At 51.8% G+C, this 27,839-nt stretch overlaps 1 protein-coding gene across 1 annotated transcript; it reads right to left on the reverse strand.

The window, feature by feature from the left end:
- Nucleotides 1-9,350: 9,350 nt before the first annotated feature.
- On the reverse strand, nucleotides 9,351-27,004 carry NT5M (5',3'-nucleotidase, mitochondrial). Its single transcript, XM_073361850.2, has 5 exons — nucleotides 26,160-27,004; nucleotides 22,540-22,640; nucleotides 21,732-21,792; nucleotides 19,983-20,097; nucleotides 9,351-18,932 (listed from the first exon to the last, which is right to left on the reverse strand). Exons 1-5 carry the CDS (start codon nucleotides 26,439-26,441, stop codon nucleotides 18,775-18,777), a joined length of 717 nt encoding a protein of 238 aa, XP_073217951.1. The 5' UTR covers nucleotides 26,442-27,004; the 3' UTR covers nucleotides 9,351-18,774.
- Between the last annotated feature and the right edge of the window lie 835 nt (nucleotides 27,005-27,839).

The raw sequence follows: 27,839 nt of genomic DNA on the forward strand, positions 1-27,839 counted from the left end.
AGGGCCAGGGTGGGTCTGTGCTTGGAAGGGAGATCTCCAAGGAGCCCCTGACTCTGGCAGGAAGTGGTAGGCATTCAGGTGGTGCTCTCCCCAGGGAGCCAATGCCCCAGCGCGATATTAGGGAAGTGATGGGTTTCGCAGGAGATGGAAAGCCCAGGTCCTGAGCACTGGTGGATCTCATGGTGCTTTTCATGAGACAGTAACCTGGGTGTCCCACAGTTCCAATCTGTTTACAGTGTACCTCCCTAAAATGCCAGCTTCCATTGGGTCCCCCATTACTCTTCCCCTCCTGTATTGTTGCTATGCTCTGGGTTCCAGCCCAGATATGAGGGACGTGACCCACGTGCATAGACTCATAGACTTTAAGGCCAGAAGGGACCATCATGATTATCTAGTCTGACCTCCTGCACATTGCAGGCCACAGAACCTTACCTGCCCACTCCTGTAATAGATCCCTAACCTCTGGCTGAGTTACTGCAGTTCTCAAATCTTGATTTAAACACTTCAAGTTACAGAGAATCCACTATTTAAACTAGTTTAAACCCGCAAGTGACCCATGCCCTGTGCTGCAGAGGAAGGCAAAAAAAACCCAGAGTCTCTGCCAATCTGTCCCAGGGGGAAATTCCTTCCCGACCTCAAATCCAGCCATCAGTCAGACCCTGAGCATGTCGGCAAGACCCACCAGCCAGACACCTGGGAAAGAATTCACTGTAGTAACTCAGAGCCCTTCCTATCTCGTGTCCCATCACCAGCCACTGCAGATATTTGCTGCTATTATGGTGCATCCTGAACCTGCCTCATCAGCGTGAGGCTTCATGAATCAATATATGTAAAGGGCTTTGAGATCCTCAGCTGATCAGGGCTATTGAAATCCAAGCTATTATTATTGCATTACGATTTCTGCTGCAGCAGGGCCAGAATGGCTGCTGGGAAATGCTATTTGGCTTTCTTAGCACAAAGTGTTTGCAATCTGTGCTTTAAAAGGATGAATCATAGTGCAGCTGTGCCCTTCCATTGCGTTTATTTTGTCTCCTAACAGCTTTACCCTATATTTCCTATTAGCCCACTGGGTTCTAGCTCAGGGCAGAGGAACCAGCAGAGGTTCTGAGGCATATGTAATTTGCAAAGAGGAGAAGAAACACAGGGTAGTGCTCCCCAGATTGATTCAGGTGGCCAGCTGTGGAGAGGGATAAGGGCTTTGGTGAATGTCCCTGGGGTGCCACCTGCAATGTGGTTTGTATCTAGCAGATAACAAACCCCCTCCTCTGTCAGCTGTACCTGGTACGTTCAGTGTGCATGAGGCTCTTATGCTGTCAATCATACCTAGTGGCACATGCTCCCTGCCTTGCTGATGGTACTCAACGCCTTTGGCTGCCAGGGGCCCCCTGTGGTACCTAGCATGCCTGGTGCATATAGTGGATGGATGGTTCCTGGGCTGCCTGGTATTTACAGCAGCAGCATACGTGCCCCAGAATCAGCAATTGGCTAATCCAACTGCTCACATGGGCGCTTGGACAGGAGGAGAACCTGGAGGCTCTAGCCAGCAGGGTCAGAATTCCAGAGACTTGCGCTCAGCAAGTTGGATGGTGAATCACCGGATTGGATAATGGGCTGGCCTCAGCGGACACAATTGCCTTGAAGTTATTCCAGGGCTGAGCTGGGTCCTCTGCACTGGGAGCATCTAGGTAGCCTGCCAAGGAACCGCCTTTCCCATTCTGTCTCCCGGGGGCCCATCACATGCTTTGCTCCTTCCTGCTAAGGTCACCCAGCAGGAGAATGCAGCTGGTTTTGTGATGTATAAGACCTGAACGTGTTGTGGACAAGTGGGCGGGAGGATTCAGTGATTAGCTGGAAGCCCTGAGTTCCTTGGGGTTTGCTTTGCTCTTTGGCAGGGGAGTGAAGTGCTTTTGCAGGGAGTTGTAAGTGTTGCCTTAGAATATGGAGAGTACTAGGCTGGTTTCTCAGGAACAGGCTCTAAGTTGCTGCTGCTAATCTTTATTCATCTGTATCCTGACAGGTCAGAGGTTGAGCTGGCATCAGTCCCCTGTGGCAGGGTACACAACACATCTGGGTCACAAGATGGGGCTGAGCATGAAGCTAGGCAGAGCCAAGGCCCCACACTCAGTTTCCCCAGAAGTTCCTGCAGAAGTTTGGAACCAGACAGGAAGGAGTTAAGGTAAAAAAAAAATGGCTACTAAGTTGGGTGGTGTCAATTTTGGGGAATCCAACCTGAGACCCCTTGGGCCTGGTTTTCAGACAGGCCACACATCCGCCCCACGGGTTGTCGTTGATGGGGGCAGCAAATGAACAGCACTTCCTGCAAATCAGGTCCCAGGTAGGCCCCTAAAACCACAGCCTAATTGCCTGTGGAGTGAGTGCAGCTGGGGCTTGTTAACCTAACCGGCCCAGCTGGCATCCTGGAGTGGAAGAGGGAAGGAGTTGACAGAATTGGGGGAAGGGGTGGCTTAGATCCTGATTCAAGGGCTCATCATTCCAGGATTGGTTTGGACAGCAAAGAACCAGGGAGAAACCAGCATCTCTCTGTTTCTGTTTTGAGAGTGAGCTGCTTGCGCCATTATGGAGGGGTGTCCCACACTGTGTCCCCTCCAGACAGCCCAGTGCTTCCCGGAGCTGCATCCAAACTCCCTGACCTTCTCCTGAGAATAACCAGCATGAAAAGATATACTTTCAGATACGAACAATCTAGCTCTCTGAGCAGCATCCTCTCTGCCAAGGGCAGTGGGTAGCAACGTTTGGAAAGAAATGAGATGGGGGCAGGTTTCTTTCTAAATAAAACACGTTCCACAGGCGTCAGCAGCTTTTCACCGATGCAGCCCCAGAGACGCACCCAAGGACCTTTGTCAGACAGATGAATTCAATGTGCATAGGGGCCTGGGGATGACAAGAAACCTGAGCCAGCACTATATGTGTGTGACCTAAGCCCGCCCCACGTACTGTGTTCCGGTAAGAGGAGTCCTATTCCTCACTGGGACTGGACTATTGAGAGGTTCCATTCAATGAAGGATGAAACCCGGTAAACCTCCAGAGAGAGGAATGCATGGCGTAGTGCTGATCCAGCAGAGGAGAGGGTTAGGGAATGTCCGGAATCCTTCCTGACTCCCCCATTGCACCCCCAAAATAGTGTGTGAGTTAAGTGTGGGTGGAGGGATCAGGGGTGTGTGGAGAGCTGGGGCGTGCATTAAGGGTTAATGAATTAGTTTGGTCTTCAGGGGATATTTGTCAATAATAAGACATGACGAGGAGTGTCTGCTCAGGAGGCCCAGCCCTGGAATAGCTGAAGGGGCTGCATGTCAGGACTGAGGTGTAATGGCAGAGCCGTGCACCGGGGCCCCGTGGCTGGAACAGCAGGGGCTGCTGCCGGTTGGGAGGGATGTGCATAGACAGGCCTGAGTGGGGAAAGTTGCCCGGAAGATGGCTGCGCTGGCTGGTCCCTCCCTGGATGCTTATGGCGAGTGTTTTAAAGCGATGAAGATCAGCAATGGCAAAACTGCCCTGCCAGCTCTTGTGGGGGTTCTCGGCCACCCCGGCACAGTTGCACTGGTCACCTGTGGCCTGTTTCCCTGTTGTGCGTGACACTGTGGCAGTTACGGGTGTGTGGCACTTATCTCAGTTCCACTCTAGAGAGCCTTGCAGCAGCAGTGCTGGGAGAGGCATGTTCCACTTCCTAGAACCCCCCTACGCACCCGGGCACCTTACTTGTTTTCTTAAAACTTGTGGTAAGGAGAGCAAGAGACAAAAGGCTGGGGGGTGGGGGGAGGGTATATGCAAAGGTGCCTTGGGGTTACCGTTAAGAAGTAATGCAGATACTCCTCTGGTCAGCTGGGTAGTCTGCTACCAGTGTGATGAACATGGGACAAAAGCCTAGACACAGAGCCCAGTGACTTGTTTTTAACCAGTTCCTCACGGAAATCTTTGGAAGCACACACACTATAATATTCCGGCTGGAGAAAATTCCTGGAATCAGTTAAAAATGTCTCGGGCAAGGGTTTAGGGAGTCCCCTGTCCTGTCACCCCCCCTCCCCCGGCCCATTCTTCCATTACTGTGACACTGGAGATGCTAATCCATTCCCCCAGGGGGAAATGAATCATAGAATCATAGAATATCAGGGTTGGAAGGGACCTCAGGAGGTCATCTAGTCCAACCCCCTGCTCAAAGCAGGACCAATCCCCACTTTTTGCCCTAGATCCCTAAATGGCCCCCTCAAGGATTGAACTCACAACCCTGGGTTTAGCAAGCCAATGCTCAAACCACTGGCCCTTCAGGATGACCAGATTTTGTTCTCATTCACTCTGCCACTACCTGTAAGATTCAACTCTGTTTCTCAATGAGAGGCATTGAGGGTGCTAATAACCCTTCACACTTGCAGTCTATATGATAGTACCTTGCATCCAGTGAGCTCAAAGCCCTTAACAAACTACACGCTAGCTATAAACTATATACCATCACTGGTCCATAGTTCTCCAATCTGTACGGAGTTGTTCATTACCATAAGTCACTGCTGCCCGATGAGAGCCGCCTGCTGCCTTCCTCCAGTCTCTGGCTAGCTGCCTCTCCATCATGATCTCAGCTACCCTCTCTGTATGCTGACTTGCAGAGCTATATTTCTGTCCTGACCAGGTTCCCGCCATCCAGTTCCAGAGCTGTGACTCCTCCTTCTCCTCCACATCCAGACCTTGTCCAAGGCTTGCTGCTTCCTCCTCCATAACTCTTCTAAGATCTACCCTCTTCTCTCTGTGCGCCCCACTAAAAATCTTTCCCAGGCCCTCCTCCTCTCCCATCCTGACTACTGTAATCTCCACCGGGACACCCACCTCGCCCTCATCCCATCTGCTTCAAACCCAGCCGCTGAGAGCCTCTTCTCGGCCTGTGGTTCCGACCCTACCCCTTGCGGAGTCCCTCCAGCTCCACTGACTCCTCTTCCACCACACGCAGCTTAAATGTATTGTCCTTTGGTCATGGCCTCTCACAACTCTGCCCTTCCCCACTGATCGGCTCCTGGCTGCGTCCCATCGCTCCCCACCTCTGCTCCGCCAGCAACGCCAACCCTGAGCCCCTGTTGGTCGGCATCTCTCACAGCTGTCTTTGTGTCTTCTGCCCCTTCCTCATGGAAAGCCCTAGCAGAACTCCCCCCTCAGGCCCTCTCCTCCTTCAAGGGCCAGTTAAGTGACACTTGGGGCATATCTACACTGCAGTCAGGAGGGTGACTCCAGCATGTGCAGACATACCCAATCGACGGAGATCAAGGCTAGTTCGAGTAACAGCAACAGTGACTCTGGGGCAGCGGCTTGAGTGTGTACCCAGGGTACACGCTGCCTGGGCTACTGATGCCTCAGCGCTCTTTGTAACACAAGCTAGCTTTGATCTAGCCGCAATTCCACCTCCTGATTGCAGTCTCGACCTACCCTCACAAGGAGTTAGCCTGCGGTCAGTGTCTGGGTCACAGGGTCATGGGAGGGTTGATATTTCAGGGAGGGTAGAATGTGTAGCTCTTCTGGCTTATCCCACACCGCCTGTACGTTGTCGGGCTGCTCTGGTTCCAAGTGCTTCAGAGCAAGGGCCATGTCTCTGTGTCTGGAAAGCGCCTGCCAGAATAGGAATCCAAACTAGCCCACAGACTTACGGCTGCCTATCAACACCACTTTAATAGGAGCTTTACCAGTATCTTCTGCAAAGTTCTTCTGGTGCCACTTTCAGTGTGAACCCCAAGAAACACACCAATCGCTCCCTGCATGACCTCCCAGGGGCTAATCCAACAGGCTTCCCATGTGGACTGCATTCAGTCCCAAGTGACCTTATCTCTGTCTGCCTTGGCAGGAGGCCCTCAACCCACCTCATCTCAGATCTAAGCTTCTCTCTCTTCCACCTGAGTGGGTATGTTTACCTGCTTTTCATTCTATTGAACTCCCTGGCCCAGGCGTTCTCAGTGAAATCACCACCTTTGGAATCCGCTTTCCTGGTGGTATGCCAGCACACGAGCCAGGCGGCCTTCAGAGTGAACTGCAAGGCTCATTAATTCTTGCTTAGCGGTTGGCTGCATGTTTTTGTTTTGGCTTGTTTCTGTGTCTCTCCTAGCAGTTCAGCGGCCAGTAGCAACTGCTGCAGCTGACAAACCCTTAGTGTTTACACCTGTCATTGCGAGCAGTACATAAAACATCCCGTGTGTGTATTAATGGTGGCTATATCATGGGTGCCTCTGCCCGCAGGTTGCATGAAGGAACACCCTAGGTTTACCACTCCTGGGCTGAGAACTGTATGCAGCCCTCAGAGAGAGAGAGAGATCTCCCCTTGGAATAAAGTAATTATAGCCATGAGGCAAAAGCCTGGATCCCTCTGGGGCAATATCCTCCCTTCTCCCCCTCCAGGGTAGGTTTCACAAGGGTAGCAAAATTCACCTGCCTAATTGCCAATGCAAGAAAAGGGATCTGAGTTGCACAGGGGCTCAGAAGCATTCTCAAGCCAGACTCCTTGCCAGTCCAAAGCTGGAATCTTTAGAGAATGCATGAATGTGTGGCTCTAACTCCTGGATCATCCTGCTGTCATTACTGACCTATCGGCTTCCAATTAGCTCATTAGTGTTTGTGAAGTGCTCTGAGATCCTTTGAATGGAAGGTGCAATGGAAGGGCAAAGCATTAAGCAATCACTATGATTGCTCTCAGGGTCTATGTTGGAGGAGAAGGGCAGCATATGTTGCTGGGGCCCATGGAAACGTGCCATAGCACTGTGGCTGAAGTACAGCTGTTCCCCTTTTCCTGTAGGGGGCTGATGCTCAGATATCACAGTGGAAGCCCAGAAGTGCCTCGATTCAACCTCCTGCCCCTCCAGGTGACAAATAAATTATAAGGCTGGAATACAAGAAAGGGGGTTCCCTTTGTCCTGACCCCCCCACCCCAGCCAGTTACTGAGGGATCCCATAAAATGGTTGATGGGAACAGAGTGTTGGAAGAAACTATCTGCTTCTTTCCTCCTGAAGCGTGTGCAACAGGTGCCCATGGGAATGAGCCAAGTTCCAAGATTGTTACATTTGATCATATAGCCTCCCCTAGTGGGCACGTACAGTTACATCAGAGGACTAAGCAGTCAGTTTAACAGCCTACAGGGACAGCGAAGATCGCCCCGCTCTGATAGGAAAAGCCTCTCCCCAGGCTCACATTTGATCCAGGACTTTGGTGCAAGAACATGGTTCACAGCACAGGTTTGTTAGCAGGAAACAACGTGGCGATGGGCTCATGATGACTTTGAGTTTCTTGGATGGGTCAGGATTTGGACTGAACCTTACCCCTCTGGTTCCAAACTGAGTTGCCGACTGAGCTGTGCTGAACCTTCTCTCCAGAACATGGGAAGAACATCTAGTTTGGCCTGCGCCCCCATCCCCTCCAGGACAGTGTAAATGCCCAAGGATGGGTAGAGCTGTCTTGGGATCTGCCACTTGTTTTGAGCCTCGCTTGGTTCTCAGTCACTCATTCTGCCTCTTTCACTTTTCCCACTTATGTTTCAGTCCCGCAGGGCATTAGTACTAGCTGCGGTGGGCACAGCACTCTGAATTCAGGAGTCTGTCATCACAGAGATTGCTCCCTGCATAGAGGGCAGCTGTTCACTCGTTGCTGACCATTGCTCTGGGTGACAATACTGGCTTCACCCATGCACCCCCTCAGATCACATCTTATTCCTTTCTCCCCCACACCCTTTCTGCTTACCCTGGAATTTCCTGCCTTTCGTTGGTTTCAGTCAGACTCAGAGATGTTTGATCATTATTCCATTAAATGCAGAAAAGCTACTAGTGAGTAAGTTTCAGAGTAACAGCCGTGTTAGTCTGTATTCGCAAAAAGAAAAGGAGGACTTGTGGCACCTTAGAGACTAACCAATTTATTAGAGCATAAGCTTTCGTGAGCTACAGCTCACTTCCTCAGATGCATATCGTGGAAACTGCAGCAGGCTTTATATATACACAGAGAATATGAAACAATACCTATTCCCACCCCACTGTCCTGCTGGTAATAGCTTATCTAAAGTGATTTCCAGCACAAATCCAGGGTGAGAAAACCTGGATTTGTGCTGGAAATCACTTTAGATAAGCTATTACCAGCAGGACAGTGGGGTGGGAGTAGGTATTGTTTCATATTCTCTGTGTATATATAAAGCCTGCTGCAGTTTCCACGATATGCATCTGAGGAAGTGAGCTGTAGCTCACGAAAGCTTATGCTCTAATAAATTGGTTAGTCTCTAAGGTGCCACAAGTCCTCCTTTTCTTTTAGTGAGTAAGTGTGGGGCAATAGCTCAGTATGGCTCAAAGTGAGATCACGTTGGACTGTGCTTACAATAGGGCTTGCAAGATGGGTCAGGACTTGGACGGGAGACTTGTATGAAATACACAGGCACCGCAGGAAGGGGTGCCCGTGATGTCAGCAGAGGGCACCCCCGCCCCCCTCTAAGCGGGGACTGGTATTAGCATCCAGATAGTGGCATTAGCATCCTAGATGCCCAGGCCAAACATCACCCCCTGGATTATCATATTGTTTCAATCAAATATAGTGTCCTTCACATCCTGTCTGAAACTGTTCAGCACCTGAACTGTTTACCCACCCCAGTGGTGGCTGCATTTCAGTAGTGAGTGAGGTGATTCCCTATCTCATGAGGGTACTGGGCTTTCAGATCTTCCATTAAAAGGACCTATGGAAGGGCAGCAGATTTGCATCCATTCCTGTGTCTGTGTATTGGATTTGATTTCTCCCTAAACATAAATGACCTAAATTGGAGCTTCAGACCCAGTATATCTCAGCTGGGTCAGAGATGTTGTATCCTGTACCTTCATATATCTGTGTCTCGTGGTAGCAGCTCTCAATGAAACACAGAAGCCACCAAAATGAACAGCCATGATCCAGGTGGTGTCTTTGCTGATGTTATTGTGAATGGGAAGGACCTGGCCTGGGGGTGAGGGTAAGAGAGAAAGAACTGCCCCGGTGCGAGGGCAGCTTGCTTCTTCTTGCCATCAAGTAGCCTCTCCTTCCAAGAAGCCTGGATCCTGTCCCCTGTACAGAGCAATCAAACAGTTGGAACTGAGTTCCCAGCCATCTTGGGGGGACGTTCAGTTGACCCGATCTCCTTGACCCCAATCCACTCTTGACAGTCTCCACTTGCCACAGTGGGCTGCACACTGCAAACAAACAGCAGCTTTTCAAAAGGCCTGCATCAGAGCCCAGGGAGGCCACCAAACTCCCCCTGATGAGCAAGTGCTCTTGAAAACTAGTCTGGATCACAGCACCATTTGCAGGGTTAAATGTCTAATTTGGTATTCGCAAAAAGAAAAGGAGGACTTGTGGCACCTTAGAGACTAACCAATTTATTGGAGCATAAGTTTTCGTGAGCTACAGCCCACTTCATCGGATTGTAGCGCCGCCTGCTGGGAGAAGGTTCCTCTCTCTCCCCCTCCCCTCCACCCCCCATGGTGGAAAAATGCAGCCTTTCACTGGCTTGCCCTGGGTGTCCTCACTTGCACCTGGGCTAAACAGCTGTAAAATATGCTCATACTATAGACCTGCTCAATATAAGTAACTGACGACACCTTGTGGCAATGTGCAGTTCAAGAAACTGTGGACAATCAGCTGCCCCTGCCACAGGAGGGGTATGTGTGCGGAGATCTAGAAATTGCTTTAAAATAGAGCAGGGGGTATCGCTGGAGCGAAGTAGCTGGGGACAGGCAGGAGCATTGCCACAAGCCCAGCGGTGTTCCCCACGTGATACCAGTGGCTATCCGCACCTCTTGTCCCCCTCGCCACCTACCCACAAAGCTCATTTCTGGTGCCAATGATCATGTTACTGTTTGTATTACCATAGCGGCTAAGGTGCCCCCATCATGGACCAGGACCCCACCATGCAAGTGCTGTAAAGACAGAAAACAAAAAAAGATAGACCCTGCCCCCAAAGAGCTTCCCATTTAAGTACAACTCAAGAGACAACAGATGGACACGCAGACAGATGGGGGAGTACAAGGAAACACTGAGACAATATTGATCAGCATGACAGGATGTGACAGGGGTAGTCAACAGGCGGATTTGGACCATGGGCCAAATCCAGACGGCCAGATGCTTTTGAATGGACCCCAAAATCTTTTTATTATTATCATTATTGTTGGGCATGGGCAGTGGGTATCATAGGCCAGGGAAGGCTGTGCCTGCACAAAGAGCCTGGTGACGCCCCACCCACGCTCCAGCCCCCAAGCCCCTCCTGCTTGCTCCCAGTTCCCTTCCTGGCACCCTTCTGTGGCTGAGAGGCTGGGGCAAGCATGCTGGGGCTGGGACCACGCCGTGCCGCCATCTGCCCGGCGCTGGGGTAAGGGGTGCTCCAGGGCTGGGGGCGCTAGGGCTGGGCTGCCCACCTGGCACGCTGGGGTTGGGGGCGCACCGGGGGGGCCGGCGGCCGCAAGGGTGTGTGCTTTGGGCTCTGGGGGGGGCAGAAGGGGAGGGATGGGGCCTTGGACCTCAGAGGAGGGGCCAGGGGCTAGCCTCCCCCAACAGCTCGTTCATCTGCCACCCATGTTGTTGCGGTTTTTTAAATTATTTTCTCTGGGGTCTGGACCTTGACCAAGACATTTGGACCTTGACAAAAAATAATTGACTACCCCAGGATGTGGTGTTTGGCCCGCAGGCAGCCTAGCCGCTGTCGAGTGTTTATGTAGACAGCACAGAAAATGAGAGTCCTAAGGAAGATCATGAAGTAGCTTTGCCAAGGTTTACAGGGAGCTCCTCCCAAGCAAGAGGGGCAGCAGGGGAGAAAGCATGAAGATGCTCATTTGAAAATGTAACGAGTGGCCACTGGAGGCTGGCATGGGTTGAGCAGAGTTGGGAATCGACATCTCAGCAGTGAATGAGAGATGGTAGGTAGGGCAGGGAAGGGCCTTGAAAGTCCAGACAAGCATACATTGATGCGATACAGAAGGGGGCGGCAGTGGAGGGCTGCAAAGAGAGGGGCTCAAAGCGGCAGGCTAGGAGAATGATCCCCGCAGCACCATTCTGAATAGATATAAGCAGGGCACGGTAGCATTTGTCAAGGTCAGAGAGATGGTGTTGCAGCGGCTGAGATCATAGAATCACAGAATATCAGGGTTGGAAGGGACTTTAGGAGGTCATCTAGCCCAAAGCAGGACCAATCCCCAACTAAATCATCTCAGCCAGGGCTTTGTCAAGCCTGACCTTAAAAACCTCTAAGGAAGGAGATTCCACCACCTCCCTAGGTAACACATTCCAGTGCTTCACCACCCTCCTAGTGAAAAAGTTTTTCATAATATCCAGCCTAGACCTCCCCCACTACAACTTGAGACCATTGCTCCTCGTTCTGTCATCTGCTACCACTGAGAACAGTCTAGATCCATCCTCTTTGGAACCCCCTTTCAGGTAGTTGAAAGCAGCTATCAAATCCCCCCCTCATTCTTCTCTTCCGCAGACTGTTTCTTTTGGCTGCCTGGAAGGATAGAAAAGACTGTATCCTAAGTACATCTACACTTATGCCGGTGTGTAGAGAACAGACGCCGCACACGCAGCTAGCCCGGGTAAAAACAGCACCGCTTAGGTGAACAGAGTGCCCCTACGTGCCTTAGCCCTGCTAGAGTATATGCCCTACTCAGCTCTCTACGCACCCAAGTCGTGCCCCCTATGTCTACACTGCTGGTTTTAGCAGGGTCATGTCCTACTGTCTCCCGGCTGCCAGAGCCTTACCCCACTGCCTCCCCTTGCCGGAGCCTTTCACTGCTGTGGGTTGCTATGCTGTAGTTACAAGCGTGGAAGCAGCCTACCTTTTACTGCTGCGTGTAGCCACATGTACCCTACAAGCGTAGGCAAGATCCGAGAAATGTAATGCAGGAAGACCTGGCAAGATTTAGACCACCTGCAAGTGAGGACCTAGAGTGCGGTCTGAGCTGAAGATGATGTCCGTGTTACACCCCCTCAGTGACAGGCAGGGATGGTGGTTGTGTCCACCTTGAAGGAGGTAGCAGGGAAGGCTTGGGAGGAAAGATTAAGAGCTATTAAGGATTCCTGGAAACCTTTATCTGCACGCACTCTGTAGAACAGTCTTGCCTGAGCCAGCTCCTCAGCTGGTGTAAATGCGCTGACATCAGGGGTGCTACGCCAACTTACACCAGCTCAGGATCTGGCCCTGGGAAACTCATGAGCAATGCAGGTTTCTTGTGGCTGGCAGAAGTTGGGGCCGATTGGATAGCACAGCCTTCTGAGCTGCGGGGCAGATGGGGTTCCAGCAAAAGGAGGCACAACTGCCACAAAGGATAATGGGTGCTGCACCTGCTTATGCCAGGGTTCAAGTTGCCCCAAGAGGTTCAGGTCCATGTACGACAAGAGGGGCTTGTCTCTCTTGCTCCACGTCTCTCCCCACATCTCTCCCATGCACTGAGAAGGATTTGGCCCACGGAAAGGACAGGGTTGAGTCTTTCCTGCTCCTTGGTTAGGGCTGGACTTGGGCATCCTAGAGGTCCCTTTGCACTCCTGTCCCCTATAGATCCCATAGTGTCGGGTGGTTGATACACAACAAGAACCAGGTTTATGCATCCATTCATACACAGACACCTTACATTTGTTTTCACATCCCTTTTATATCATTTCTCTCAGCCCCAAAACATGAAACTGACAAATCTCCAACATAACCAAGGCAAGACACCTGCATACACCCATGGGCCCTACAGTGGGGCCTCACGGCTAGGCTAGCTGGCTTTGACTTGAAGCACCTGGGGCCTGATTCTGATCTCACCTCCTGCAGTGCCACTCCATTTACTACAGTGACTGACACCAGTGTACAGGAGATAAGAATCAGACCCATGGAGCCTGATCTTGGCTTCCCACTCATTTTACACCCCTGCAGTATTGCTGACTTCAGGGGATACTCCTTACCCTGGTGTAAGCGAGAGCAGAATCTGGCCCTTAGGACAGGGGCCTGGAGCCAGTCACTGGAGCTAGCTGGTGATAACAAGGGCTGGTAATGCCCAGGAACATACTTCTCAAAGCTAAAATGGGTTAATGGGCACATTCAGCCTTCGGTGACATCCCCTCGATTCCACTATCTCTACTCCCCTGGGAATGGACTAACCTCGTTTTAATCTCATTACTTGTTCTATTTAATTAGGGATGCTGAGCCTGAAGAGTAAAAAGCCCTATCTCAAATCTAATTTTCTCTTTAAAGTGAATTTAGCGCTGCACTGAGAGCCGTGATGGCTGGGCTCTGATATCTAGCCACAGCACTAATGCATCCTTCCTCCATGCTGCCACCTCAATCCTGGCTACCGCCACGACGGGTGAGGGGAGTTCCGTCCCCGGGGCACAGTCAAACCTTGGTGCCTGCTAACAAGGGAGTGGCTAAGCTCGCGGCTTCCATGATGTGGACACTTGTCCGTCGGGACTGAGCCCACCACCCTTCAGAGAGTAACTGTTTAATAACTGCCAAGATGGGGTCCATTGACCAGGACACCCTGAAGGAGAACTCCCCCCTCCTCTCTCTCTTCCTCCAATTCAGTCAAATCAACACAAGGGCTACTGCTCAGTGCCCTGTCAGCCTGGGAGCGGAACAACCACCAACTCACCCATGAGCCGCACTGTTACCCTTTAGTTTTACAAGCAAATCCCATTTCTCATCGTGTGCAACAGTCTCTCCGGTGCCTCGCGGAGCAGCTAGGCCCTGAGGCAAGTCCTTCCATATGTCTCCACCACCAGCTTTGGGATCAGGCTCATGCTGTATTTTTCAGGCAGCTAAAACCTTCCAGATTCTGGCCTCGCTCCTTATCGCTCCCTGGGATGTGCCAGACTGGCCCAGATGGCCACCACCTGTCATGTTTCCTCATTTCAGTAGGCTAGAAGAGGATGTTTTGCCCACTCAGTCTCTCCATGTACTGCAGCTGTATCCAGTAGACACCCCATAGGATACGCACAATATGTTATACACCCACCCACCACTGGTGACTAGAAATGGGAAAAACAAATGTCTCTGGATTTCAGCAGGTGTGGTCCTGACCCATCTCTGTTGACGTCCAGGGAACTGAGAAGCATTTGCTGTAAAGATCAGCATTTTCACAACACCCTTGGATTGGGCCCCAAAACGGTCATCCTGCCCCAATTTGATTCCTGTGCCTATCCGAGAGGAAGCACATCATTAATGATAAATTACAGAGCATGTTCTGACTGGGGCTCTCAAAGCACATGACGTTGTCCCGCTCCTCCTCACAGTATCCCTGTGAAGTAGGTGGGATTATCCAAATTTTACAGATGAGGAAACTGAGGCACAGAATGGGTAAGTGATTTGCTTAAGGTCATATGGCGAGTCTGTGGCAATGATGCTCCGATATCCCGGTACCAAACCCTAGACAAACAGACAGAACTAGGAAGACAACCCAGGAGTCCTGACAACCAGTTCCATAATGTAACCAGGAGATTGCATTGCCTACCTCCCTGTTGTATGATACGTACCTCTCTGCCAAAACAGGAAGTGGCCTCCTACCAGCCCTATTTCCGTACACGGGGATTCCATCGAATGGGCTGGAACGTAGTTGCCAAAAGAAAGCAGCAGTGGTCGGTAACATGTTGCTTGTGCCACATGACCCTTCTCCAGAGTAATCTGAGCCCTGGAGGTAAAATCGCTCCTCTATCACGGTTAGTATGGTACCAGGAATATTAAAACCCTATTTTATATAAACTGCAATGACAACAAAATTGAATATTTAGTGCAAGGATCCTGGGTGGATCAGTTATACACTGTAAATCTAAAAAAACCGCTTCTCTGCATCTCAGTTGAGCAAAACAATGTAACCATTTTAAAGACCAGATCCTCAACTGGTGTAAATTGGCCTTGTTTCCCTAACATCACTGGCTATGCTGATTTACACACCTGAGGATATGGTCCAAACAGTTCAGCTTATAGCCAGGGGTGGATGGGGGTGTGCGCGTTATGTGTGTGAGAGAGAAGAATAACAGGGCTGTTAGCCCTGGAAACACATCTTCCTCTTCCAAGTGCCGGCACTGTAAAACAGGACCAACCTGATTTCACTCTTAATATTATGTCCTCAAAAGTGGAAAAAATAACCAACCAATGAGAAAGCAAAGTCACACTCGCAGCTAGGGCCATAATGCTGAATAGCAGCTGTAACCCCGAGTAAGCTCTGTCCTCCCGCTAGGAACCCCTTCCAGATAACAGCATTACCCAGAGGGGTGGAGGGGACTGGGAGGGAGAACTGGGACAATTAACAAATCAAACACAGTGCTGAAAAAAATGTAATGCCCTCGGAGGGTGTGGTACACCAGCTACGTCCATCTGCCGCCCGTCGCTGCTAAAGGGCTGCTCGGACTGAGCAACAGCTGTCTAGACCTTGCTGGGCCCCAGGCCGCTACAATACCCATTTGATCACCGCAGGCATGTACACAGTGGTTTAAATTTTAAGGCAGCCCTTCCAGTCTGTAACACACACAAGCTGGACCAAACCCTGCAGCCCTCCCTCAGGCAGAACGCCCACTGCAGACAGGGGCTCAAACCCTGGAAGACGTGAGCGTTCGCAATCCCCAAGCAGCAGTTATGGCTCCCCACGACAGCTTGGGGTTTGGCCCCAGTGGTAAAAGCTGAGGAAGGGCAAAATCCTGAAGCACCATCTTTGTTCAGTGCAATGTCCAGGTCCTACAGATCTCGGTAAGAGCTTAACGCCAACCGCGCAGTAATCAGGGAAACAGCTTTTTCATGCACCATGTGGTTTCAGGCTTTACCTGCTTTTTACAGCTTTGCTAAGGAGAGAGGTTGGGAATCCAAATGTGTGAAGATTGATTGCAGGGAAGAGTGATTGCTGCAGGCAAAGGGCCAAGAGTTGCAAACACCTGGCGGCCCTCCTGCCTGGGAGCCTTTAGCTTAGGGGAACCCACAGGTCCCATTCTTGGGTGGTGGGGGGAGATTCTCCTTTTCATTGCCAAGAGTATTGTGTGGAATACGCATGCTGGCTGGCCAGACTCTGCTGGCAGGAGGCAATGCCCGTGGGTCTCAGGAGTGGTAACTTACGCTCCGGACACAGAGCGGGATGAGCCTGGCAGAGGGAAGGGGCTTCCGAGGAGATCGTTCTGCACCACTTAACGAAGCCCCTCTCTGAAGGACAGCAGGCCTGTAGTAAAGGTCTGTGGTGTTGGCAGGGCCCTCTGCTTTCTGGATGTCTGATGGAGGGAGGAGAGATACCAACGAGCGCAGCCTTGAGCTTTTTGTTCTTCCAACTGCGACGGCAGGTTCTGTCCATTCTGCGGTGGATCTCCAATGCTGAGGCCCACCCAGGCTCTGGCTTTATCAACGTGTATGGTCACTGGGCCCTCCGAACTGTGCTTCTGGTCAATTATTTCAGTGCCAAAGAGCACACTCGGGCACCTGGTGACGAACTGTGGCTACCGCAATGTCTTTTAGCTTCGTTCCTTCACTCACCCTCTCTTCCCAATGTGTGTAGGAAATAGCCTACACACCTCAAAGATTTAGAGGCTGGCTGTTGTTCCAGCCCCTCCTCACCCCAAGAGGTACTGACGTATCCATTTTACAAGCCGGGGCACAGGGAGGCAAAGTGATTTGCCTGTAACTTGGATCATTGGAAGAGCCAGGACGAAAACCCATGAGTTCCTGGCTCCCCATCATGTGCTCAGGCTGTTAACCGCACCTCTCGGGCTAGATCATGCCTATTTCATCCACCTCTCTCTTCTCAGCCCCATTAGCTTGCCCATTCCTAATAGCCAGCCTATGGAGAAAGGATTGATGGGATGGCAGAGCCACCTGTTGGTGCTTCAGTTGAACAATGGTCGTTGATGTGCGGCACAGCTGTGAGAGGCATGCCAGTCGCGTGACACTGACTATCTCAACTCACGGGGCTGCACTCGAGAGTTAACAGCTGAGACAGAGAACCCCAACCATCCCAGGAATAAAGTCTTGAGTAGGGGAGAAGAGCCTCCAAAACCACTGTGGGGGGAGGGGAAGTGATAGCCCATGGATAACTTCAAGCTAGTTAGGGGCTCCCCAATCTATTGCAGGCGCACTGGAACCATTTTTATAGTGGGGGTGCTGAGAGCCATTGAACTAAACTGTAAACCCTGTGTACAATGGAAACCACTTCAAGCCAGTGGGTGCGGCTTGTTCTAGTACCTATGATCTCTGGGGGAAGTAAATGTTGGGCCAGAGCTGTTGCCTCACTCATCTGGAATGAGGAAGCCCTAGGGAGGAGTTGCGAACGTTCATCTCCCCCTACAGTGACCCCCGCCAACGCACAGCCGCCATCCGAGCCCTTTCTAAAGACGGTGCTGCCGGGTTACATCCAAAATCAGTTTGAGCCCCTCGGCATCGCCGAGCTGATGCAGGTCCCTGATGATCGAAGTGGGGTTGCCCCTGTCCTCCAATCAGTAACGTGTCCCTGATTTTCACCAGCCCAGGTTGCAGGATAATTATATCCCCTGAATTTCAGGCATTGTTGTGTCGCTCTGTCAATGTTCGAGGAAGATGGGTCGTGACAGAACCATACTACACCAGCTTGGGAGGAGGCTACTTTGATAAGAGTAGGTTGAGTTTAAAGGAAAGTTTCAGGGGGGAACCCCCCAGAATCCTAAAGCTGGCCCTGTCTACACTCCCCTCACCCGGACACTACTGCCAGAGCCATGGTGGGGGCGGGAACGCCATCCTCGGCATATTGATGCTGGGCCAGTCTTCTTGCAGCCTGATCACATGGGTACTTAGCCATGGCCTGGATCTTGCTATCTCATGCCACATGCAGCACAGCTGAGCCAGCGTACCAGCTGCCCATTCTGAATGTTGACCCTTCCCCTTTGAGGCCGTGGCTGCTCTCTGGTCGCTGCCACTGTCAATCTTGCGTGTTGCATTTTTGCAGAGTCCTCCTTACCCCTTGGGACAGGCAGGAGAGTCGGAGATTCTGTGCGGTGGCCCTCTGAGGAGACCTTTCCCTTGGACTCTATTTGTGACCAATGTGCACTCTTGGCTGGAGGGGATCGTGCCCCCCAGCACCTTGTTTCACAATGTTCCTCCATGCACTCCTGCAAGGCAGTCCCGGCAGTCACAGTCACAGCTGTGAGGAAAAGCGAACGCTGCTGCACGAAGATGCTCCCCTTGGAGTGGTGACAGCAGGTGAGCCAAAGAATGAAGAAGAGGCAGGCTGGGGACTGAGGGAAGGGAACGCCACTCCTCTGTGTCAGGATGGGTGGAGGAGGAAGGATGTTGACAGTCCTCTAGGGCAAACCCTAGGGCAAACAGTCCTCTAGGGCAAACTGCTGATCCAGTGCTCCAACTCAGTGTAGATAGGGGGGGCGGGTATTCCAAAGTTAATCCGCACCACGAAGCAGGTCCAGGGGACGCCGGGTAACGAGCTGAGAGGTGAGTCCATCGGAGACACTACATTTGGTGTCACCAGATGCCAGTACTAAGGTGCCACTGAGTTATATAGAGCTGGGTGCAAAGAGGACACACGGTAGACAGGGCTTCCTGTAGTGGCATGGGCCCAGAATCCTTCTGTTGCTTCACGGCGGCCCAGTCACACATGGCCCAGTAGCCTCTAGCTTAATGAACACGATCCCCCTTTGGCCCTGTTCTCTGGGGTTGGTGCTGCTGCGATCGCTCCCCGCCAGGGCCCCTCTCCTTACTCTGCCCAGCAAGATTGTCTGTCTGTGGGTTTCAGCCCAGAGCTGGACACCACAGAGCGCACTGAGGCGCCATTCAGCTAAGGGGGCAGCCTCAGGGGCCTGTCGCTTTAAATGGCCCAGCTGTGCAGTGGCCGCTTGCTGTCCAGGATCGCCCTCCAGTTCTCGGCCCACGAGTGGAGCCTCCTGCTGGGGGGCTGCAGCTGCAGGTGCTTATTGTGACAGGCTGTGAAGAGAACGTGCTCCCAGCTGGGGTTCAGCTCGGCTCCTGAAAGACAGGAAGAGCAAAGCGGCTCAGGGAGGGGCCTTCGAGCACCATCACGACCCTGCAGGAGGCGCTGGGTCCGTGTGTTGGTGTTGTACTTCCAGCAACCTGGGATCTCATCAGAGATGGGCCCATGTCCAACCCCATCTAGCTCGGTACAACCCTGGTCCTCCTTGCTGTGGTATCCGCACAACTCGCAGTCGCTAACGGACTTCATCCTCACAACTCTCGGGGAGGTAGGGAAGTGCGGATCCCCATGTAATGGTCAGGGCAATGGAGGCACAGGGAAGATTAGGGACTTCTCTGCCCAGTAAATTAGTCTGCACCAGTGGGGTGTCAATTCTAGGGCGCAGTAGCGTGTCACACACTAACTGGCCTGGGGGGGACCCTGCTGGTGCGCACTAACAGTTCCCTAGTGCACAGTAACGCTGTACTGTTTGAAACGGGACCACATCAACGTGCACTAGGGAACTGTTAGTGTGCACCAGCAGGGTCCCCCCCGGGCCAGTTAGTGCACGACAGGCTAGTGCGCCCTAGAATTGACACCCCACTGGTGCAGACTAATGCACCCCGTAGACAACCCCTAAGTGACTTACCCAAGTTCCCAAAGGGAGACTGTGATTGAACCAAGAACTGAACCCAGGTCTCTTGAGTCTCAGCCCACTGTCCCACTCACTAGACTTGCCCATCCACACCTTGGGGAGGCTCAGCTCTGAATCCGGATTTCCCTGCTAGACCCTCTCTCCACCCTGGGCTGACCCAGAACCAAATGCCCCTGGGCTCTAAGAAAATGCCGATCCAATCTCTGGCAGGCATCAGCAGTGCAAGGAGTTTTGGCAGCTCTTGCTCAATAATAACAGCCCGAAAAAACATTACAGCCAACGTAGCTGGGAGTACAGCAGGTGTACTTGAGCCCGACGTGCATAAGGCATTCAGCAATGGCCAAAAAGGTCCATAAAGAAGTAAACAAAACACACGGGCAGGGGAGCAACCCCAGTCTACCTGCCCCAGGAGGATCATACAGTTACCTTTACCGCGTCCAATCTCCCGTACCTGTAATATCTGATCTATCATCTATAAGCAGATCGCCAGAGATCACAGTTTTATCTCGCGTTAGGACGATCTGCTCCAGAAATTCTTGGCCAAAATGCTTCTCCACCCAAGCGTACTGGAAAGCAAGAGGGTGGCGCAGTTAGTGTGGCAGGTAGGGCAGGCTGGCTTCAGCAGCCGCATGGTCACCCGCTCAGATGAAAGGCAGCATCAAATACCAGGTGCAGAGCACTTGACATTGGTTTGCTAGCGAAAGACAAAGGTAAGGAACGACAGGAGGCTCTGGGGGCAGGGGTGGGAGGACACCCTGCCAAGTACATTGTTCGGATTTGGGACAAACCTCAGTGAAACTGCTGAGGGTACCAGCCACCCTGGGTTTGGGATGAATGTAAGAAACAATAGAACCAAACCAAAGGCACTCGTCATTACATGTGAAGCCACTCAGGGAGCTGAGCTAGGTGAGTGGAGGGTTTTTCGCTGGGTATTACTTGGTGGACCATGGAGGTGTGTGCCTGTGTGGGAGGGAGAAGAACCAGCGAAGCAGAGAAAGAAGGCAGCAAAGAAGCACCAGACACAGCTACAGAGGCATTGGCTGCATGGCCCTGAGAAAAAGCTAAGCGGAGAGCTTTTGAGCCAAGTTCCTGGCTATAGAAAGGAGCTTGGAGCTGAGAGCAAAGATACTGTCTCCTGCTGTTTGATTCCCACTGTGTTCAGGGGAACAGGACTTTGTACGTTCTTATAAACAAACAGCATTGCATCAAATATACCTGACTCCATCAACGTCTCCTCCTGATAGAAACAGCCTGCAGGGTTCCTAACTATAGCTAACCACTGGGGCCAAAAGGGGTAACAGTATTAATGGCCCAGAAAGGACACTGATTTCCCTCCAATTTGCACCCAACATGGTCCCAGCTGTGCATCTCCTGTTTGTTCAGCTCACTGTCCACTTACTAACACCTGAGAAGTGTCTCATGCTTTAATCACCAATCATTTCTGGGGATTGTGATGAAATGTAAAAACTAAGGTCCCATATGCTTATAATTATCATAGTGTCTGCCTGCCATAGCACTTTCCACCCAAGGAGTTCAGCACACTTCACAGACAGTAATTAGTTAAGGCCCCAATGCCTTCTGTGAGGTAGGCAAGAACCCACTCCCATTTTGCAGCTGGGCAAACTGAGGTCAGCTGACTTCCGTAAGGCAGCATAGCAAGTCAGGGGCAGAGGCAGGACTAGAACACAGGCATCCTGGTTCCCCAGACCTGGGCATTTGCCACAAGGCTATCCCTACTCTCATATGTGGTTACTGAAGGTACCAAGGATTAGCCCTGCCAACCTATCCTTGGGTAATAGCTTTCTGCCTATCTAAATTTCCCCTGCAGTTTGAATTGGAGAGCATATACTTCACTTCCTATCCCAAACTGTTACATAGCGTCACTGTGCTCTGTCAGACAGCTGCCATATTCCATCTCAGAGGTGGCTGCATCCTAGAGGCGAATGAAGTGGTTCTGGTATATATAGCCTTTAGAGTGCTTTGGGATCATTTGGGAAGCACAAGACACAGGCGCTGACCTTGCAGTGTGATGGACCAAATGCTACGGAAGAGCTCTGCAGCGATAGGGGGTGGGGCTGGAGAAACACACTGGCCAGCAAGAGATTTTACATTCCATGGGTGACACTTGTGCTTTGGGGCCCAGTCCCAGAGCTAGCCCACCCCCCTCCACTCCGTTCCACACGGCTCACTCACTGCTTACCTTCTCATAAGCACAGTAGCGGTACTTCTTGATCGGGCTTGTGCAGATGAACACATCAGTGCTGCCGGGAAAAGAGAGAGAGAGAGCGAGAGTGGGGAACCGCACCAATTTAATTCCCTTTCCAGCTCTAAAAGCACCGTAGGATTCAAGACGTACCCCTAAATAGTCTGGTTGCTGCTACAGGGACACCAAGCCCTGACTGGAACTCGCCGCCATATACTGAACAGGGTTACACGAAAAAGCATTTCTGGTGAGTGGGCACTGAGGTAACTAACCCAGGCACACATCTGAGAGAGGGCATTAGGGAGGCAGACGCCAGGAGGGCTCAGGTGCTATAGCTTGCTTAGCAAAATCTCTGCTAAAACTATGGCTCCTACTTTAGGAGTAGGCAAAACCTGTAGACAGGTCCCAGGGAGGCCTAGATATTAGAACTGGAAATCTCCATTCATATGATGTTTATGCTCACTGACACGGAGCAAACCAGGACAGACTGTCTTGCCAAGAGCTTTGACCAATCTATGTGCACACACGTGTTTATTACGAACAAAAAGTGTTCTCTCCAGAGCTCTGCCAATGCAGCTCAATTCCCACCTAAAAGAAGTCCCACAACTGGAACAGCAGAGGCGGCTCTAAATCGGATCAACAACTGCACCTAAGTACGTGAGGGCTTTACAACAGACGCTAGGATCACATTAATTTTCACCCATTGGAATTTGAACCACCCGATCTCCAGCGGCGGAAGGCTAGAGCACAAATGCCCTGTGGCACTTAGACCCCCTCCCATCCACAACTGTGAACGTGTACTCACTTTTCCAACTTGGCCATTTGCTTCACGGCTTCCACAGCCCCTGGGATTGGATCCAGCTCAATGAAGAAATTCTTTGACTCCCATATGCTGATTGCTTTCTCCTGCAAGGGCAAACAACCCAGTTACTGTACAGTCCATCCTGCTCCTCTCCTCCCTGCCCTGGGTTGCCATGTGCATTTTCCCCCCCTGATGGCCCTTCACCTGGAAAGAAGATGGTAGGTGTTCAAGAGGCTGGCTGGGTCCGACAGCAGGTGTGAGAGAGGGTCCTGAACCAAAACTTGAATTCTCCCAAACCCTGGATCTGAATCTCATGACCCAGGTCCATCTGAAGAAGATTAGCTTCCCAAATCTGCTGTAATGCAGTGTTGTTCAGCATTGGGTGCTATGGGGACATTTGGTCTCCATGAAAGAATCTAAGGTAGTAACCAAAATGCCCCAATGGGGGCAAGGAATGCTACCCCTCTAACCTCAAGGGTCTGTCTAAAAAATACCAGTCAAGTGAGTTCCTGAGCAAGGCAAATTCAGCATGTGCCAGAGTCCCTGAGGACAAGGGCTTGAGCACTTTGTTATAACGCTGCCACGGAAAAAAGGGAGGCCTGAGGAAGGCAAAGTGTATGGAGCAGAATCCTGGGACAAGGGAGACCAGAGACCGGGAGCGGTCTGTAATTTACACCTCGTAGCTGGATCTAGAGAGCAGGGTGTACTCAGTGCACCTGTAAGTCCTTGCACTGCCTTAAATTGCTAATGACATGTAGATTGTTAAGGAAAGCAGTCTTTTGTGGTCTCATGCTCAAAAACAAAAAGGTGGAAGGAGTGTGTTTCTGCACATCTAGCTTGTCTTTGCTGTGGGGTTGCTTCTTTTGGAAGTATTTGATTTGGATTTGATCAACTGTTCAGAGGAAGAGATTTGCACCATACTGATTGAAGATCACAGAATCACATCTGCTCCAGAGCTACTGATCCAGGCAAGGGACTAGAAACATGCAAGCCAGGCCTAAATTAAAGAAAAACTCTATTTCCCCGATTAAAAATAACATAGTGATGGCCTGCGCATAAAGATCCCAGCTTGAGCACTGAGATCCTTGGGCAATGGCAGCACGCTCAGCCCCAGCTGGAGGAACTGTTTTGCAACCCAACTGGAGCAATCTGGAAGCAGCCTTGAAATATTCTGAAGGCAGCTGTGCAATTAAGGATTTGTGATGACACATAGGCCCTGTGCTTCTTTGCTTGGGGCAGAATCAGAGGTGCAAAGGTGGCTTTAAGCCACTTTTGTGCTCTGGAGTATTTTGGGGTTGTCCAGGGGCTTCCTGGTTCTCTGTGTAAGGTAGAGCTGCTCTCATACTCTACTTGCCCTGACCTATGGGCCATGGGGAACAGAGAATACTGCAGTGCGCGTCAGCCACACCCCTGGTTTCATCCTCACTGATGACCATGAATCTATAGTCGCAGAATTGTTTTGCCTGGATGTGGATCCTTTGGTGGAGGGGAGAAATGGGACATTCTGGAGGTCTCACCCATAAGCAATTGTCTTAACATGACAGGAGCAAGAGAAGGTTGAATTCAGCTTAAGGGCTCGATTGTGGCTTTGTCATGAACCCCAAGCACTGGGCAGCAGGCTGTTCCACTTTCCCTCAAGCAGATCAGAAGGCAAGGTGTGAATCCAGGAGCCACATTTTGCCTTCCAGATTCCCCTTTGCTCTCAGGGAGAAGTACCATGTGTCAGGCCTATATCTAGCTATGCTAGCCTGTGCATTGGGTGGTGGCAGAGCCAAGGGTTTGCCCCCTCACCACCCTGTCCACTCCCACCCTCTTGCATGGTGGATGTAATGATCCAGCTTCCAGCACTGCTACCTGCGATCTAGGTCTCTAGTGTCATGCATGGGAGTACAGAGGAGCCTTAAATCCCCTATACTCCCTTGCACAGCTGGGCCACAATCTACCCTAAGCATTAATTGCTCAGTGCTGGAGAGCACCAAAGCAAAGTCCAGCCACCTGTCAGATACGTGGGTGCAGAATGTGGGAGGGCAGAACACACCCACTTAAAAGGGCGGGAGGGAGCAAACCAGAAATCCCATCACTCTGCTGCCCCAGGGAAGCTGAAGGGCAGCAGAAGACTCAAGTAGCACCAGTGGTTTGGAAACAATCCTTCTTACACACCTTAGTGCATGTTAAAAAAATAAAAAGTGAAGGCAACTCCTAGGGCTGCAATGCAGCCTGCCGAGAATCCTCCCGTCCATGTGAAAAGAGCAGTTACTGTAACAGGTTATTAAGTTAAAATAATGTTCACTGCAACTCAAACTACAGTGCATTATACCAGTGGGGTATAAAAGCTATAAATCATCGTTCTACAGCTGACATCCGGCACCAGTTCAGCAAAGCACTTACACACGTGCTTAACCTTCTGCATGTGCTTAAGTGCTTTGCTGTACTGGGGATGCAGGGGCTGGCTCTGCTCCCAAAGTCAATAGGAGGTTTACCACTACGTTCAATGGGAGCAGAGCTGAGCCTTTAGTGAGGAACAACACCTGCCAGATCATCTCATGCCAGGTCAGGATTGTTCTTGTGCTCAGTGCTCTGATTGATCTAGGTTTGAAAGTCCAAGGCCTCGAGATTCTACCACTTCCCTGGGGAGACTTTTCCCTGGTTTAATAGAGCTCACTGCTAAGATTTTCCTGATCTTCACCCAACATTTTCCTTTTCTTATTTGATCTTATTTATCCCCTGGAACTGTATAGAATCACCCCTTCCCCCAGGAATTAACACCCTTCCAATCTCTGTAGGCTATCAGGCTATGGGCATTTAGCTCTTTTACTCTTCCCTCCAAAGCTGATCCCCTCACAGCTCTCTGATCACTTTGGTTGCTCTTCTCTGAGCTCCCTCCAATTTGTCAATATCCTTCTGTTGATGTGGCCCGAAATGGAGCGCAGCATCCCGAATGCTGTTGCCAAAATACCATACAGAAACAGCCTGACTCCCTTTCTCCAATATCAACTGGGCACTGTCTGAAACCCAGGAGGAAATCATGGCCCCACTGAAGTTTTACCAAGGACGTCCAGGATTTCACCCCAAGAGTTTGCAGGTTTTAACAGGAGTGATGTCTGTTAATGTGATGGATACAATGAGATAACCCAACACCATGAACACCCCTAAAGCCCAAGTTCTTGGGAACACATGGCAGTGGACAACCATTGCTGAAATCTCAGAAGAAATCACACTATCTTAAGAACATAAGAACGGCAACCCTGGGTCAGACCAAAGGTCCATCTAGTCCAGTCTCCTGACTCTGGCCCTGCCAGATGCTTCATTCCCTCTGATCAAAATAGAAAGACAGCCTGCCGCAAGAATCTGCATTAAAATCCGCTTAATTTCAGGAGGGAAAAAAAATCAACATTGAAACCCTAATATATACATTATTATTAATAATAATAACGATTTTAAGTATTATTAATTCTTATTGTAGCATGGAGGAGCCCCGACCAAGGATCAGGGCCTACGTTAGATGATGCACAGACAAATTAAGACAACAACCCCTGCCCACCAGAGTTTACCGTCTGTGTGTCAGACAAATAATGAAGAACAAAAATAGAACGGGGGTGTGGGGGAGAAATCCATTAACTCACACTCAGCTCAGGTCTCAGCTGGCCATACTGCTCCGACACCCAGAAGCCCCTGCGATCCTCCAGGGCAATGTACGGCTTCTCTGGGTACCTGGCCCTGAACTTCTTTAAGAATCCTCCTTCAAAGTCCGCCAGCACCCCATCCATGTCCACCAAGACGCGCAGGCGCCTGCCCCTGGCGCTGCACGACCTGGCTCCGGAGAGGGGAGCCCTGCCCAGCCCCAGCGCTGTGAAGGGGGCGCCGCGCCGGGTGTGTGGGTGCAGAAAGCGGCTCAGTGCAGCCATGGCTGAGCCGGGGGTGGGGCGGGGGGAGCGGATCAAGGGGCTATCATGACGGGCATCGCTGAACCTGGGGCCCAGCCACCCCCACCCCAGGCCGGCCGCGAGGCTCCATCTCCCGCCGCCGCAACGCTACCGAGGGGAGCCGACTCCGGCCCAGGGCTCGAGCGGCGGCGGCGGCGGGCTGGGGATCCTGGCGCAGAGGAAATTCCGCCCTCTCCGTCCGCTGCAGCTGCCCGCAAGCGGCCGCTAAGAGGAGGGGCCGGGCTGCCCCGGCCCCCGCAGCGCCGGGCACATCTGGCCCGCTGCGCGGGGCACGGCCGGGGCCAGGGAGCGCGGCGCGGGGCGCATCTGGCCCGCTGCGGGGAGGCGAGGCAGCGCGCCCTGCAAAGAGCCGCTGGCCGCCCAGCCCCGTCCCGAAGCGGCAAGCGGCGCCGGAGGAGGGTCGGGGCAGCGCGCCTAGGCGAGCCCGGCTCTTGCCCGTGGCCCTGCAGCCCAACCCGGCAGTGTTAGCCCCAGTTCCTCTTCCCAGGGACCGGCGGCCGCAGGCGCCGCCTTAAAGCGGCACCAGCCCAGGGGGAGCCGGGACTCGGCGCTAGGGGATCGTGGCGGCTTTAAGGCGGCTCCTGGAGCAAACCCCCCGCGGTCCCCATCCCATCTCTCGGCTCGCCCCCCACCCCCAGTGCAGAGCCCCTTCTCCGCGCCCCTCTGGGCTCAGCGGAGACCTGCCACCCAGGGCACGGCCCCTCGGGGGTCCTGGGGTGAGACTGCCTCCAGGCTGGCCCTGCCACCAAGCTGCCTTGTTCTCCAGCCTGCCTCCTGCTCCCTCGTCTTGCCCTCTACTAACTCACCCCTTCCTGCCTGCCCCCGCCCCCAGGGCAAGGCCCTGTTGTGCTTGGGCACATGCATGTGTTGTGTGTTCAGTGGTCTCTCATAAGGGGGTAGCCGTGTTAAGTCTGTATCCACAAAAACAGCAAGGGGGTCCGGTGGCACTTTAAAGACTAACAGATTTATTTGGGCGTAAGCTTTCGTGGGGCTTATGCCCAAATAAATCTGTTAGTCTTTAAGGTGCCACCGGACTCCTTGTTGTTTTAGAGGTCTCTCGGTAACTCAGACAGTGATTTTTGGAAATAGAGCCTTAATGTTCAGTGTCTTATAGCTATCTTTAGCAATCCCTAGTGACACCTGGGGCTGGCATCTTATCAGACCCATCAACGTAAACAGGGCTGGTGCTTAGTGTTTAGATGGGAGACTCTAAAGAAAACCCCGAGGTGCAAAATGTGATCCCAACCTGCTTTCCCAAAGTCTGGGGATGTTTGGATCCAGGTTGATATTCAGGCTCAAACCTTTTTCTTCAGCATTTTCTATACCATGTTTCTTGGTCTAATTACAGGTACCAAATGG

The sequence above is a fragment of the Lepidochelys kempii genome, chromosome 10 (genome assembly GCF_965140285.1).
Source record: "Lepidochelys kempii isolate rLepKem1 chromosome 10, rLepKem1.hap1, whole genome shotgun sequence".
Taxonomy (NCBI): Eukaryota; Metazoa; Chordata; order Testudines; family Cheloniidae; genus Lepidochelys; species Lepidochelys kempii.

What these genes read in the sequence shown, in the direction of transcription:
- NT5M (XM_073361850.2), bottom strand. Translation starts at nt 26,441, where the DNA reads ATGGCTGCACTGAGCCGCTTTCTGCACCCACACACCCGGCGCGGCGCC. An exon ending in AGCTGAGACCTGAGCTGAGT is followed by an intron (nt 22,641 to 26,159) that starts GTGAGTTAATGG and finishes TTGCCCTTGCAG; the next exon opens with GAGAAAGCAATCAGCATATG. An exon ending in GCTACTGTGCTTATGAGAAG is followed by an intron (nt 20,098 to 21,731) that starts GTAAGCAGTGAG and finishes CTTGCTTTCCAG; the next exon opens with TACGCTTGGGTGGAGAAGCA.